At 40.0% G+C, this 14,653-nt stretch overlaps 1 protein-coding gene across 1 annotated transcript in view; it reads right to left on the bottom strand.

The window, feature by feature from the left end:
• Positions 1-14,653, bottom strand: part of LOC137658537 (transmembrane 9 superfamily member 1-like) — a 109,856-nt gene that overhangs the window by 14,906 nt on the left and 80,297 nt on the right. Inside the window, exons 10-11 of the mRNA XM_068393385.1 lie at positions 4,956-5,118; positions 2,699-2,890 (exon numbers count right to left, since the gene is read on the bottom strand). Of these exons, the coding sequence (XP_068249486.1) occupies positions 2,699-2,890; positions 4,956-5,118 (355 nt within the window). The remainder of the gene's footprint in view (positions 1-2,698; positions 2,891-4,955; positions 5,119-14,653) is intronic.

Here is a 14,653-nt window from a genome sequence, read left to right on the forward strand (position 1 = left end):
AATGTAGTTTTTACGTACAATAACTACAACTATAACAACATTAACAAAATTTTTCCCATGTATTTTACTGAAATAAAAAAGTGCTGACAGAATGTTTTCTGATTTCATATAAATAGGCCTACAGCTTGATCAGCAAAACAATAGAAGGCGTTTTACATAAATGTATTCTTTTTTGCAGAAATATCTTCTATTAATATTGCTGGCTCAACCTATTTCGTTGTAAGGGTTCATAGGTGAAAAAATGACTGGAAAAGGAGGAACAGGCCAAAAAAAATTTGGAAACCAATGCTCTAGAGGCTAAGGTGAAGTCTGTGCCTTGTAATGCTTGGATAGTGATGAGTGAGGACTGACTGGTTTGAAGGAAAGTGCATGCAGATGTTGCAATGCATTTTCTACAAATTTTGCAGGACCCCTGAGGGAGCAGGTCGAATGAGAGACCACTAAAGTGAGTACGACCTCTCACGTCTGTAAGTATGTCGCCGTAAGGACACGAAGGATCGGCAAGCTCATAAAGTTGAGGATTGTGAGAATCCTCGTGCTAAGCAGACGCAGCATGAGTGCTCACCCCACGAGGTTCATATCCTCGGCTAGAGCTCAGCAGAGAACCAGATGCATGACCTCTGGTGCATACTATAAATAGCATGAAAAGTAATGGGCTGAGAAAAAAACCCTGATATTACACTCTTATATTCACTATGGTGCCCATCAACTACCACTACTCTGCAATCTAATAATTATAAATTCAATAATTACGAAAACACCCACCTAATCTCATCTGTTTAAATTTAAAAGACAGAGGTTCTATGATTAACATTGTCAAGGGCAGCTCTATAATTTGCTACCTCCCAACTAAAACACTTTCCTTTGATTGAAAATATTGCCGGTCAGTAATAACACAGGAAATGTGTTCTGGAGGTATCAGAACACATGATGAGACATGGCAGTACTATGTCACCAACGCATGGATTCTTGTTTAGAAATTCACATATGTATCAGGTTGAGATATAAAGCCATATGAATTTAAACTAAATACTGTACAGTCATAAATGATAGCACTTATCAATATAAAACAAAGAAACCATAGTACACACTGTAAAAGAATTTGGGTTAATACCTTTATCAGAATACTGCTGATATTGGAAATTCATTTGAAACAGCATGATTAACAACTACGGAAGACTAAAGAAAATTAGTAGACAAATCTAAAACTGAACCAATTTGGACGCAGATGATTTACTATATTTGAAAGATCTAAATTTTAATTATTTTCTAGAATGTCATTAGCAACTTCTATGGCAGTCAATTAAAAAACAACACTAGCGGATAACATGATCAAAACACAGGAAAGGTTTGCTAGACTTACTCAAAGGCTTTCTCTTGCACTTTGGACCTTTTATTCTTTTAGTAAACCATTAACTAATACAACACAACCTCTACTCTATAATAATACAAAAAAAAATCTCAATGGTAATCCAAACAATTAGTAAAATCGTTTGAGTGCTTGAGTGTAATGACCTCAAAGAGGAACTTGAAGCAAAAAATAATGTAAGAATGTCATAATTGTAGTTACAAGTCATTGCTAAAAGTGTTAACATGTTCTTCCTTATCTATTTTGTTATTTTACAGCCTAAGGCACTGATCGTTATGATGGCTTCAGGTAGGGCACAACCACTTATTGAGATAATACTGCTAGAGACTTGTTGGGTCCTTTGACTGGCCAGACAGTACTACATTGGATCCATCTCTCTAGTTACGACTCATTTTTCCTTTGCCTACACATACACCAAATACTGTGGCCTATTCTTTCCACATTCTCATCTGTACTCATACATTGACAACACTGAGATTGCCAAACAATTCTTCTTCACTCAGGAAGTTATCTACTGTATTATAATTGTTTAGTGGCTACTTTCCTTTTGGTAAGGTTAGAAGACTCTTTAGCTATGGTAAGCAACTCTTCTAGGAGAAGGAAACTCCAAAATCAAACCATTGGGTAGTGCCATAACCTTTGTACCATGGTCTTCCATTGTCTTGGGGTAGAGTTCTCTTGCTCAAGGGTACATTCAAGCAGACTTTTCTATCTTATTTCTCTTCCTCTTGTTTTTTTTTAAGTTTTATAGTTTATATATGAAAGAGCTATTTAATGTTGTTACTGTTCTAAAAAATATTTTATATTCACTACTTCTCTTACAGTTTATTTATATCCTTTCCTTTCCTCACTGGGCTATTTTTCCCTCTTGGGGCCCTTGGCCTTATAGCAAGTAATAATAATGATAATTCCCACAGCCTCAGTGCTGTAAGTGTTATTGCCATATATTTCCTGTCAATTATCCCAAGATCTTCATGCACATTTTGCTGCAACTATTTCTTTGATGTGAGGTGTAAGAAAGAGTATTTTGTTCAATTATTGTTTCTTTCCCTTAACCATCACACTGTGGAATTCTGTCTATGTTCTCAAATTCTTTGAATTTTCACTTTTCAAGAATTGGGTCTTCAGATTTATTTCAACACTTTTTTTTTTTCTTGGTATTCATGAGGACTTACTTCTAGGACCAAAAGTTTGCATATCCAATAATGTAATAAAAACGTTTATAGCACGTAGGATAAAACATCACTTGCAATCTGAAAGTAAATACAGTATACTGTAATTATACCTAGAAAAAACAGCAACATTCTTGCTTTTTGCAACATTACTTACCCAGCACTGAAGATTGATCTCCACCACCATCTATAATCTTCAGCAGCAAGTTGGAAGTAAGTGAGAGCAACGGATACACAGGCTGTGACGCTAAGCAGGATAACAAACACAACACCCAGGATTCCATATAGAGTGTACTGCTCACGACCCCATAAAGTAGAGAAGATGTAGTACATTTCGACACTTATCGCACTACGTGAAGAGAAAATACAATCTATTACCATAAGTATGTACATGAAGCATATAACTATACAAAGCTTAGAACATAAGAGTGCTTATAAAAATATCATGAAGTGCTTGTTTTTATAAGAAGTCCATAAAAGGTAAGCTACAGTATTTGTTTTAAAGTAATCATTATCTCCTACACCTATTGATGCAAAGGGCCTCGGTTAGATTTTGCCAGTCGTCCCTATCTTGAGCCTTTGAGTAATTCAATACTTCTCCATTCAACATCATCTCTTACTTCACGCTTCCTAGTCCTAAGCCATGTAGACTTGGGTCTTTTAACTCTTCTAGTACCTTGTGGAGCCCAGTCAAACGTTTGGTGAACTAAGCTCTCTTGGGGAGTGCAAAGAACATGCCCAAACCATCTCCATCTACCTCTCACCATGATCTCATCCACATATAAATAAATATTAGATCAGAGATGGCTAAAGTAGATAACTAGATATGAAATTAATTTCATTTAAAATGCCATGTGTGCAGGAATAAATTAGAGAATACAGAAGTTGAGATACTTATATGTTTCCTGTGAATATTATTTTTTGGGGAATAACTATATTCATGGAATTTTGGTATACAGGCAAACCTTAGCATTTGCAGGTGTCTAGGAAACAGAAACTACCTCAAAGTGCAAAAGTCTGTATAAAAAAGGGGGGAGAGGTTTAAGACTCATCCCCACCCTTACCAACTGATCAGTGCTTTTACATGGTCAACTAAAACCATAAATAACTTACTACATTGTTTTCACAAAGTTTGCTCATTGTACTATAGAGTATATTACTCTTAACTGTAAAGTAGGGTACTGTACAAACTCATTTTTACACCATTTAATTAACAAACTCCAAAATCATTAACTATATAAATTTCTGTATTAAATTTGATTCTATTCTCTTCTCAACCCAAAATCCTTATACTATAAATCATCTATTTAATTTTATTATTTATTTTAATACTGGATATGTAATTTAATCAATTTTTACAGTCCAATCTTATTCCAACATTTTTCTTATACTTATTATTTTTTCTTTTCCTTTTAAGCCATCTTCCACTAGAGATAAAATTAAATTCTATCGCTAATTCAGAATTGACGATAGAGTTGAATTATGACCCTAGTAGGAGACATCTAAATAAGGAAAGACAAAAAAATAGTTATGAGAAAAATGTTGAAACAAAATATTCCTTAAAATCTCAAACTTAAACTTTTGACTTCAATAGTATGTTAAAATTGATACAGTTATAAATCGATGAATTCTTAAGCTCTTTGTGAATCGTGAGGGGAAAAGCTAACTAAGATTGTTGCAAAGTGTACATATAATGATGGATGGGACACAGCAATAAAGGAGAATTATTACTAAATAGTAGCACAAAGAAAAACATTGTATAATGAAGTGCAATTATAATAAAAAAGCTCTCCATAAAATTTCCTAGTTTCTTTCATTATTCTAAAGCGATTGTCTAATCTCTTCCTTTTCTAAAGAAATAACACAATAATATTGGATACATTCATTGAAATAACTCAATTCCGAATACATGTGTTCATTATATGAAAACCTAAAATTCTTATTATATTAAACTTAGATAAAAGTGGTTTACCAAAGTAAGAGGTTTTGACTGACTATTACTAAACTAAGATGAAGTGTTGGGAAGTCTTCAATCATTTTCTCCCTAATAATGACTAAACTTAATTTCATTCCAATGTTTTTCTGAATATATAAAAAACACTTTACAGGGGTAATTTTATAACGCAGTAAGATGACATCTTCAATTAGTTAGAAATTTATATTGCAAACAAATATTTAGACTAAAATTTTATGATTTAAAAAATACTGTACATAATTAATCAAACTAAAATATAACTTACAGTTCTAACACATTTATTAAATGGAAAATATTTAATTGGAAAAATTCTGTTGTATCAGTAATATTTGAGTCCCAATTCTAATTAATTTTGTTAACTAGACAAGAGCTTGAGTTATCTACTATACTTCACATGAATAATCTACAATATTTTCTAGAATGGTAATTTCCCCCTTACCTGAAAGGCAGAAATCCTCCGACAGTGAAGTGTGCCCACGGAGAGCGGTACCAAGGAACCATGGGGATTTCTCTTGCTATATTCTTAGTGCGACATGGGAAGTTGAATTCAATATGGCCATTTTTTCCAAGGATTCCACCTAAAACAGTTAGTGGATAACCAACTGCAAAATAAATCCATATTAGTACCGCAATCTCACAATGTTTATTTTCTATGCTTATCCAAACAAACTAGTGGATAACCAACTGAAAAATACATTCATGTTAGTACTGCAATCTTACAATGTTTATTTTCTATGCTTACCTATACAAACTTACAGAACTCACAGTTTTACAGCATCATATACAGCTTTCATAAACACCTCATTCACAGAGTGCTCCCTGACATGAATTTTAAAGTCCTAAAAGAAAATAGAATTATTTAACCTCTTAAAGGGAAGAGGTACCAGCCCAATGAATCAAACTTGATTTCTATGGAGTTGGCATTGGTGTGAAGAAATAAATTACTATATTATTTATATTAAATCTGATTGATAAAAAAATGAATTAGGAAAAAATCTTTGAATATTAAATTTTTTTTTTTTTTTTTTTTTTTAGTAATAAAAATTCAAATATCTTTTAAATCTATGCTGTTTAAGGGGCTCCTTAAAACTCCTACTATTTTTTTTTGTTTTTCAAACAATCGTTTTCATTTAAAAATCATTTAAAAGAAAATTTCATTCACTAAAGATTGCACAACGAAAATTTTCTTAGGTTATTAATTTTTCATGTTTATTTTATCAATATACAGAAGTCCCTTTCAAGGTGACTATTTTTCATATGGAAGATTTTTTTTTTTTTTTTAAAGTGAATGTACAGATTATAGGCAATAAAATTTCCTTTCCTTTTATGACATGCCAGTCTGTTATTTTCTTCAGTTTCTTTGTCGTCACTGTTTACTTCAGACATTCTCCTGAATGTTTATCTATTGCTACACCTAAAGATGTCTTCCCCCAGATATGCTAGCAATTACTGCATTATAGTGTTCAAGGGAATGGTTTCAGGGATCTCAGGGTGGACAAGATTGCTCGAGGCTCTTCACAAGCATGGACAACTCCAAGGATGTGGAGAGGTATATACCCTTCAGTCGGAATACCATACTCAAGGCCTAGCGGTAGCCTTTGACAGCCATGACTGAGAAGCTCTTCTCTCAGTAAAAGAAGATGAAGAAATCCACAATCTGTGCTAGAATTGCTCCAACTGGAGAAATACCCCTTTTATGACACTAATCACAGAAGATGACCCACTTCACCTGATACACAGCTGTAGATGACCTCCGAAGGTATCCAGATATCTCATGTGCAGTAGCTCCTGAAAAGCCCTTTGCTCAGAAATACTGGATAGCCTCCACCCATGAAAAGCCAAGAACTCCACAGCCTGGTATTACCTGCACGGGTGGCTAACAGAGAAGCGTAGGCCTCTGGAATAATTCTCTCGCAACCTTGACCAGAAGAGCACTCAGATTGTGATACCATTAAGCATGAGGCCATCTGGGAGCCATCAGGGTTATCTTGAGTTCTGCTGTACTCAACACTCTTGATTAAGGCCAGATCAGGGCGGATGGCAGAAAGGCATACATGTCCAGGTGATCCCATGGGTATTGTTAATAGTCTTCGAACACCATCCATGGGTCTGGAACGGGAGGACCAGAACATGTGGAGCTTCTTGTTCTGCCGGGTGGCAAAAAGGTCAATTGCCCAGAGAATGTACCTCATTGACAATTCTACAACGCGAAATGCCTCCCCAATATGAATCTGTTTCGTCAGCACACAAAGAGGGCACAAAACTGTACCCCCTGCTTGTTAATGAAGATCAATACAGTCGTTCTGTCACTCATCAACACTACTAAGAGCCTCCTCAAATATTCTTGGAATATTTTCAATGCAAGAAAGGCTGCTTGCATCTCGAGAACATTGATGTGAAGATGCCTTTCTTCTTCGCTCCACATGCTTGAGATAACCAAGTTGTCTGTACGTGCTCTCCACCAGTCTTCGACACATCAAAGAACAGTTTACACTGAGTCAAGTGGAACTCCCCTGGTGAGGTTCTTCTCGTTGAGCCACCAGGGCAGATCAGCCAGAACCACCTGTCTTACCGGAATAGGATACAACAGGGCATCCTTCAGACACCATTAAAGGAATCTCTACTGGAGGCGCCTATATGGAATGAGCTTCTCCAATAAGAAGAGGTGGCCAAGAATACATTGCTAGCACCAATCTGGCAGTTCTATCTTGGACAGAAATGGTTGCGCAACCTCCCTGAGCATGCTGATGTGACTGTCTGTAGAAAAGACTCCCTGCTGCTACTGTATATGTATCAGCATGCTCAGGTACTTCAACCTCTGTTTGGTAAGAGACTCAACTTCTCCCAGATTACCACAATCCCCAAATCGGAGCAACATGCCAGAATTATATCTCGATCCTGTAGCAGCTCTCCTTCTGAAGAGACAAGGCTCAAACAATTGTTAATATACATCAAGAGACGCACCCCTTGTGAGTCCCAACCGGAATACTCAAATGAATACCTGGGGAGCAGTACACAGTTCCATGCACAGTCTTGAGCTGGTAAACTGTAAAATAAAGGGAGAAGCGGAGGTACTTTCGAGAGGACTGATGAGCAGGTACTTGAAAGTAAGCGTCATGAATTTTACTGAAAGCATGAAGTATGATATTTTAATTATAAAATAAATTTTTGAATATACTTACCCGGTGAATATATAATAGCTGCTACTCAGCGGCTCGACAGAAAACACACTCAAAAACTCGCGAGCGATCGCTATGAAGGTTGCGGGTGTGACCACCAGCGCCAACTATCGGCCAGATACCACTCTTGCATGTAAACAAACCCTTCAATTCTTTTCGTCCCGCTGCGTCTCTATTGGGGAGGAAGGGAGGGCCTTTAATTTATATATTCACCGGGTAAGTATATTCAAAAATTTATTTTATAATTAAAATATCATTTTTAAATATTTAACTTAGCCGGTGAATATATAATAGCTGATTCACACCCAAGGCGGTGGGTAGAGACCAGATTTAATTAAGTTTACAGCGTATAAGCTAAGAGTTTTTGACAGTTATCAATATAACAAAACCAAAATATATAGGTACCTGGTAAGGAAGTTGACTTAGACGATTACTCTGCCTTGTAAGTCTGTCTTCCTCACAAAGCCCAGCGATCCTCTTAGGATGCTGAAAGACTTCCAGGAGCTGAAGTATCAAGGGCTGCAACCCATACTAACAGGACCTCATCAAACCCCTAATCTGGCCGCTCTCAAGAAATGACTTTGACCACCCGCCAAATCAACAAGGATGCGAAAGGCTTCTTAGCCTTCCGTACATCCCAAAAAAACATTTCAAGAGACAGATTAAAAAGGATATTGGAATTAGGGTAATGTAGTGGTAGAACCCTCACCCACTACTGCACTCGCTGCAACGAATGGACCCAGTGTGTAGCAGTCCTCGTAAAGAGTCTGGACATCTTTTAAGTAAAATGACGCGAACACTGACTTGCTTCTCCAAAAAATCGCGTCCATAATACTTTGCAGAGATTTATTTTGCTTGAAGGCCACGGAGGTTGCTATAGTTCTAACTTCGTGCGTCTTAACCTTAAGCAACCATCGGTCTTTCTCATTCAAGTGAGAATGAGCTTCTCGTATTAAAAAATCTGATAAAATATGACAAAGCATTCTTTGACATAGGCAATGATGGTTTCTCAACTGAGCACCATAATGCCTCAGATTTACCTCGTAATGACTTAGTACGAGCTAAATAGAACTTAAGAGCTCTAACAGGACATAATACTCTTTCCAGTTCGTTGCCTACGATCTCTGATAAGCAAGGAATATCAAAAGATTTAGGCCAAGGACGAGAAGGCAGTTCATTTTTTGGCCAGGAAACCAAGTTGAAGTGAACAAGTGGCTTTTTCTGTAGAAAAAACCGATGTTCTTACTGAAGGCATGAAGTTCACTGACCCTTTTAGCCGAAGCCAAGCACACTAGGAAAAGTGTCTTGAGGGTGAGATCCTTCAGGGAGGCTGAATGTAATGACTCAAACCTGTCTGACACGAGGAACCTTATGACCACGTCTAAGTTCCATCCAGGAGTTGCCAAACGAAGTTCCTTAGAGGTCTCGAAAGACTTAAGGAGATCTTGGAGAAGGAGATCTTGGAGATCTTTATTGTTGGAAAGATCTAAGCCTCTATGTCGAAAGACCGAAGCCAACATGCTCCTGTAGCCCTTAATCGTGGGAGCTGAAAGGGAGCGAACCTTTCTCAGATGTAAAAGAAAATCTGCGATTTGGGCTACAGAGGTACTGGACGAGGACACAGATGCTGACTTGTACCAGTCTCAAAAGACTTCCCACTTCGACTGGTATTCTCTAATGGTAGAAGCTCTCCTCGCTCTTGCAATCGCACTGGCTGCCTCCTTCGAAAAGGCTCGAGCTCTTGAGAGTCTTTCGATAGTCTGAAGGAAGTCAGACGAAGAGCGGGGAGGCTTTGATGGACATTCTTTACGTGGGGCTGACGTAACAGATCTACCCTTAGAGGAAGACTTCTTGGAAAGTCTACCAGCCATTGAAGTACCTCGGTGAACCACTCTCTCGCGGGCCAGAGGGTAGCAACCAACGTCAACCTTGTCCCTTCGTGAGAGGCGAACTTCTGCAGTACCTTGTTGACTATCTTGAATGGTGGGAATGCATATAAGTCCAGAAGAGACCAATCCAGTAGAAACGCGTTTATCTGGATTGCTTCTGTATCTAGGACTGGAGAGCAATAGATTGGTAACCTTTTGGTCAACGAGGAGGCAAAGAGGTCTATGGTGGGTTGACCCCAAGTAGCCCAAAGACTCTTGCCCACGTCCTTGTGGAGGGTCCATTCCGTGTGTATCACCTGACCCCTCCGACTGAGACAGTCTGCCAAGACGTTCAAGTCCCCCTGGATGAATCTCGTCAACAGGGAGATGCCTCGATTTCTTGACCATAAGAGAAGGTCCCTTGCGATCTCGAGCAGAGTGAAGGAGTGTGTGCCTCCTTGCTTGGAGATGTACGCCAAAGTTGTGGTGTTGTCTGAGTTGACCTCTACCACTTAGTTTCGAAGAAGCTTTCGAATATCATCAAGGCCAAGTGGACTGCTAATAGCTCCTTGCCGTTGATGTGCATGCTCTTCTGACTTGAGGTCCACAGACCCGAGCATTCCCGACCGTCCAGGGTTGCACCCCAACCCAAATCCGACGCGTCTGAGAACAACACGTGGTTTGGGTTCTTGACTGCTAGGGATAGTCCCTCTCTCAGACTGATATTGCCGTCCCACCATTTCAGGCATGCCTTTACTGGTTCGGAGACTGGGAATGATACCGTCTCTAACGTCTTGTCCTAGTTCCAGTGAGAGGCTAGATGGAACCGGAGAGGCAGAAGGTGTAGTCTCCCTAGTGAGACAAACTGCTCCAGGGATGAGAGAGTCCCTACGAGACTGTTCCAACTCCTGACTGAACAAACGTTTTCTTTTCAGCATTAGTTGGACTTCGAGCAGGGCTTGTTCTATTTGGTGGCAGACGGAAAAGCCCGAAAAAAAAAAACTGGACTGCGAATCTCCATCCCCAAATATAGAATAATCTGGGATGGGATCAGTTGGGACTTTTAGGTTGACCAAAAGTCCCAACTCCCTGGCCAGACTCAACGTCCAATGTAGATCCTGCAGACAGCGAAGACTGGACGATGCTCTGAGAAGCCAGTCGTCCAAGTAAGGGCTCGAAACTGGTACCCCACATTCCTGTAAACAAACCTCAGAAACGGTTGGTAATCCGGGTGTATAGGAATGTGGAAGTATGCCTCCTGAATGACGAGAGAGACCATCCAGTCGCCTTCCATAAATGCTGTCAAGACAGCCTGGTAGACTTCATCGTGAAGTTTGTCTTGACAATGAACACATTGAGCGCACTTGCCTCTTACGTACTCCTGCAGTGAACATGGCTGCCAGATCATTAGAGCCATCCCTGAGGGACTTGTTCCTGCAGAGAACGTGGCTGTCAGATCATAGGAGCCATCCCTGAAAGCCTTGTTTATGCATGACATAATTGTACAGCAAAACTTCAAACGCTCGAAAATAGCTCTGAAGTCGACCATAAAATCTTGGAGCGTCTCATGGCCAGGCGCCAGGGAGAGTCTATGAGGTTTGAGAAGTCTATCTGGGCAGAGGCAGGAACTCCCAAGCCGAGAACTTCTCTCGTGTCATATCAGACTCTCGCTCTATAAGCCAGCTTAAAAGTAGGGAAAGCAAAGGCTGTCTCCCCCAAACTCCTCCTGGTGATAAACCAGTCGCCTAGCAAACGTAAAGCTCTCTTAGAAAAGCGAGAGAGCACTAGCTTATAAAACAACGGCTTCGAAGTAGCTAGGCCTAGTGTAAACTCTGACGTTTAGGCGAACGAGGAGCAGCAGTTACAAAAAGATCCGGACAAAGATCCTTAAAAATCAGTATGATTTATTTAAAGTCCATAGAGGGCTAGGCAGCTTTAGGCTCCTCTCCGTCTGACAGAGTCCTCAAGGGAATATCAGTAGGAGGGGGAACAGCAACTTCCTCATCTGAAGGAACCTTGTCCGACAATAGCCGAGTCTCAAGCAAGGGAGAGACCTACCGTGGTGGCAATGCTTTACAAGCAGAGTCCACACGCACTGGTGCATTAGTAGCGGACCAGGATGCAACGTCATGTAACTGCTTGACAGTCTGTGAACTGTCAACAACAACAGGTGCGTGAGGACGCACAGCGTCCACTCGAGACTGCTTTGACCGCCTAGTCTGAGCAGTCAAAACAACTCTAGAATGCGGAGGTTGACGCTCAGCGTCAAAACAAGTCAACTCCGATGGTTGGCGAACGTCCTGAACGTCAACAGGAGCATCAGCAAGTGGCCTAACGTCCAAATGCGGCTGAACATCCACACGAGACCGCATCGAGTGTGGTTCTAAACAACCTGACTGACGTGACTTGGCTATGCCAACGTCAACAGGACGCACAAAGGAACGTTTGGGTGGCTGAAGGCCAGGATCTCGATGAGATAAACGGCTAGGCTCAACGGACTTATCGGCAGAATAGTCTTCCATAAGGGAGGCAAGCTTATTCTGCATGTCTTGCCGTACAACCCATTTAGGATCAACGGGAATGGTTGCGGAAAGAGACGAGGGTAACGTCTGTGACTGCAAAACCTTGCCTACAAAAAGACTCTCGGAGTCTGTGTTACGCTTTTGTTTAGGCGGCGAGCAGTCTTCCGATGACTGCATAGGGTCAGAGCTGTCCTAATAGTTAAAACCAGGACACTGGACCTGTCCTGAAAGGACTGACTTTCGCTTAAAGGGCCCCGAAACCTTGTTCCACGGTTTCTTATGCGAAAAGCCTTCGGATGACGAGGAGAAAATCGTCTCTCTCGTCTTATGGTAGGGGTGATCTTGGTGAGATACGCCTGATACCATAGAGGGAACGTCTGTTCGCTGATCAAGGCCTCTCGAACCCATAAGTCGTACGACATTACTTCTCCCCTGGGCTTGGGAGCTTGCAAGAGGTCCCGGACTAGGCGAACGACAGGCACGAACAGACGAACCCTCGGTCGCAACACTGATAACACTTTGCGCAATATCACTTTATCACTACGATTTTCTGTTTCGCACTTATTTCACTGAAATCGAATTTTTTAACAATTCATTAGGTATGAATAAAACGGATTTCTACCTGAAGCACGCAATTCTACCCTCATCAAAAGGTTATAATTGCGAAATCAGTCGTATAATGTAAGCACATTAATACCAGCAAAAAAACAGTAAACATATTTTAAGATAAAAAGATCATTGGCTGGGGAAGAGACTAAACACTAGTTCATTCAAAACTACGTTTTCAATCTCTCACCGTACAGTGCCTTGGGACGAGAATAAAAAACTAAAAACGTTTTATCCTTTCTCCCCATACAGAGACTAGGGACGAGAGTAACTCGAGAACAACGTTACTCGCTTGGGACGAGATAAAGATCGGAACGTTCTCTCTCCTCTCTCTCCCTCCGTCTCTATCTCTCTCTCTCTTGATTTCGCACCGAAGAGAAGAGCCCACTTACGTTTCATCAAAAAACAGGTTATTTGACCAAAGGAAAAAACTGAAAGGTTTTTCAATTAAAAAGTTCCTTTAAAATAGAATTTAAAACATTTAAGCTTTGAAAGAAGAATGAACAAAACGTCAGAATCGATTTACTCTTTCTGCAAAGTGAAACCGTGATACTCTCTCTCTCTATCGTAACGATAGAGCGCAAACTGCGTAGCATAAATAAACTAAACGTTAGTTCATCTTTGAAACAGTACGAAGACTATTCAAAGAAAATCTTTCATAAAATATCTACTAAAAAATATTCATTTAATAAGTTTTAAATCATTAGCTCTGTAAAAGTTATTTACGATTGAAAGGGCTCAACGTTGTTTAACTTCGGTTTCCAAGTTAGGACCGCCTACTCTCAGGAAAGGTCGCATATAAACAAATCATTAAAAATTTATCTTGATGTTTATTATAAATGGAAAGCTAATCGAAGACGCCTAATAAAGGCGGGTGAGATATAAAATATATAGAGGAAAATCTATAATTAATTTATAACGTGATAAGATAATTGCTAAAAGCCTAAACACACTTCCATACTAAGGGAAGGGTCGGCCATTTAAAAGTCAAGGAAAGTCCAAAAAAACAATCCAAAGTCATCAAAAATTAAATCTATCCAAAAACGAGTTCAAGATTTAAGTTGAAGATAAAACACCTGTACTGCGAAAGCTCAAACCAAAATGAAGTACTTCACCAAATATGTTGAAAAAACTCCAGGTTCTACAGCGAGTAATGATACGTCTTGTCGTCAAGGTCGACAGAGAAGAATTGAAGGGTTTGTTTACATGCAAGAGTGGTATCTGGCCGATAGTTGGCGCTGGTGGTCACACCCGCAACCTTCATAGCGATCGCTCGCGAGTTTTTGAGTGTGTTTTCTGTCGAGCCGCTGAGTAGCAGCTATTATATATTCACCGGCTAAGTTAAATATTTAAAACTCACCTTTTTAAAATTCAGTTACCCCAGAAGATTGCTGCCGGGTGGCCAAGGAAGTGACCACCTTCCCACCGGACGGCACAAGACACTCATACTTTTCCAAAGCCTCAGGGGTTGATAACCTCGTCAATTTTGCAAAGTTACATAAATGATCCTGACCACTGGTTGAGCCAGGAAACAGTGTGGGGAGAAACCAAAGCTGAAGCCTCCATGGACGTCGACTCAGAGGCTGAGAAGAACGTACCTTCCGCCTAGTGTCTCCAACGAGAATACCCACACAGACTGCTCCAACAGGAGCCACAACACTGGTACACTAGGGCACACTGTCACAAGGGAAGGGGTAGGCACATTCACAAGGCCACTCAGAGGCACAACCACAGACACAGAGGGAGGAGAAACTGAATCTGGACCTACTGGCACAAGGGTCAGGGTAACGGGCACTGAATCTACCTCCCTAATTAAAGGAAAAGGGTTTCCATGTCGCATACGAACAAACTCACCTACAGATTGAAGGGCAGTAAAATTTTGTATGCTATATGGGCATAGAAAATTACCTTCTAGAGAAATCAGTTGGCAACAGGTTTCGTTCGTTCGTATTAGATTGCCTT

Source organism: Palaemon carinicauda, chromosome 1, assembly GCF_036898095.1.
Source record: "Palaemon carinicauda isolate YSFRI2023 chromosome 1, ASM3689809v2, whole genome shotgun sequence".
Classification (NCBI taxonomy): Eukaryota; Metazoa; Arthropoda; class Malacostraca; order Decapoda; family Palaemonidae; genus Palaemon; species Palaemon carinicauda.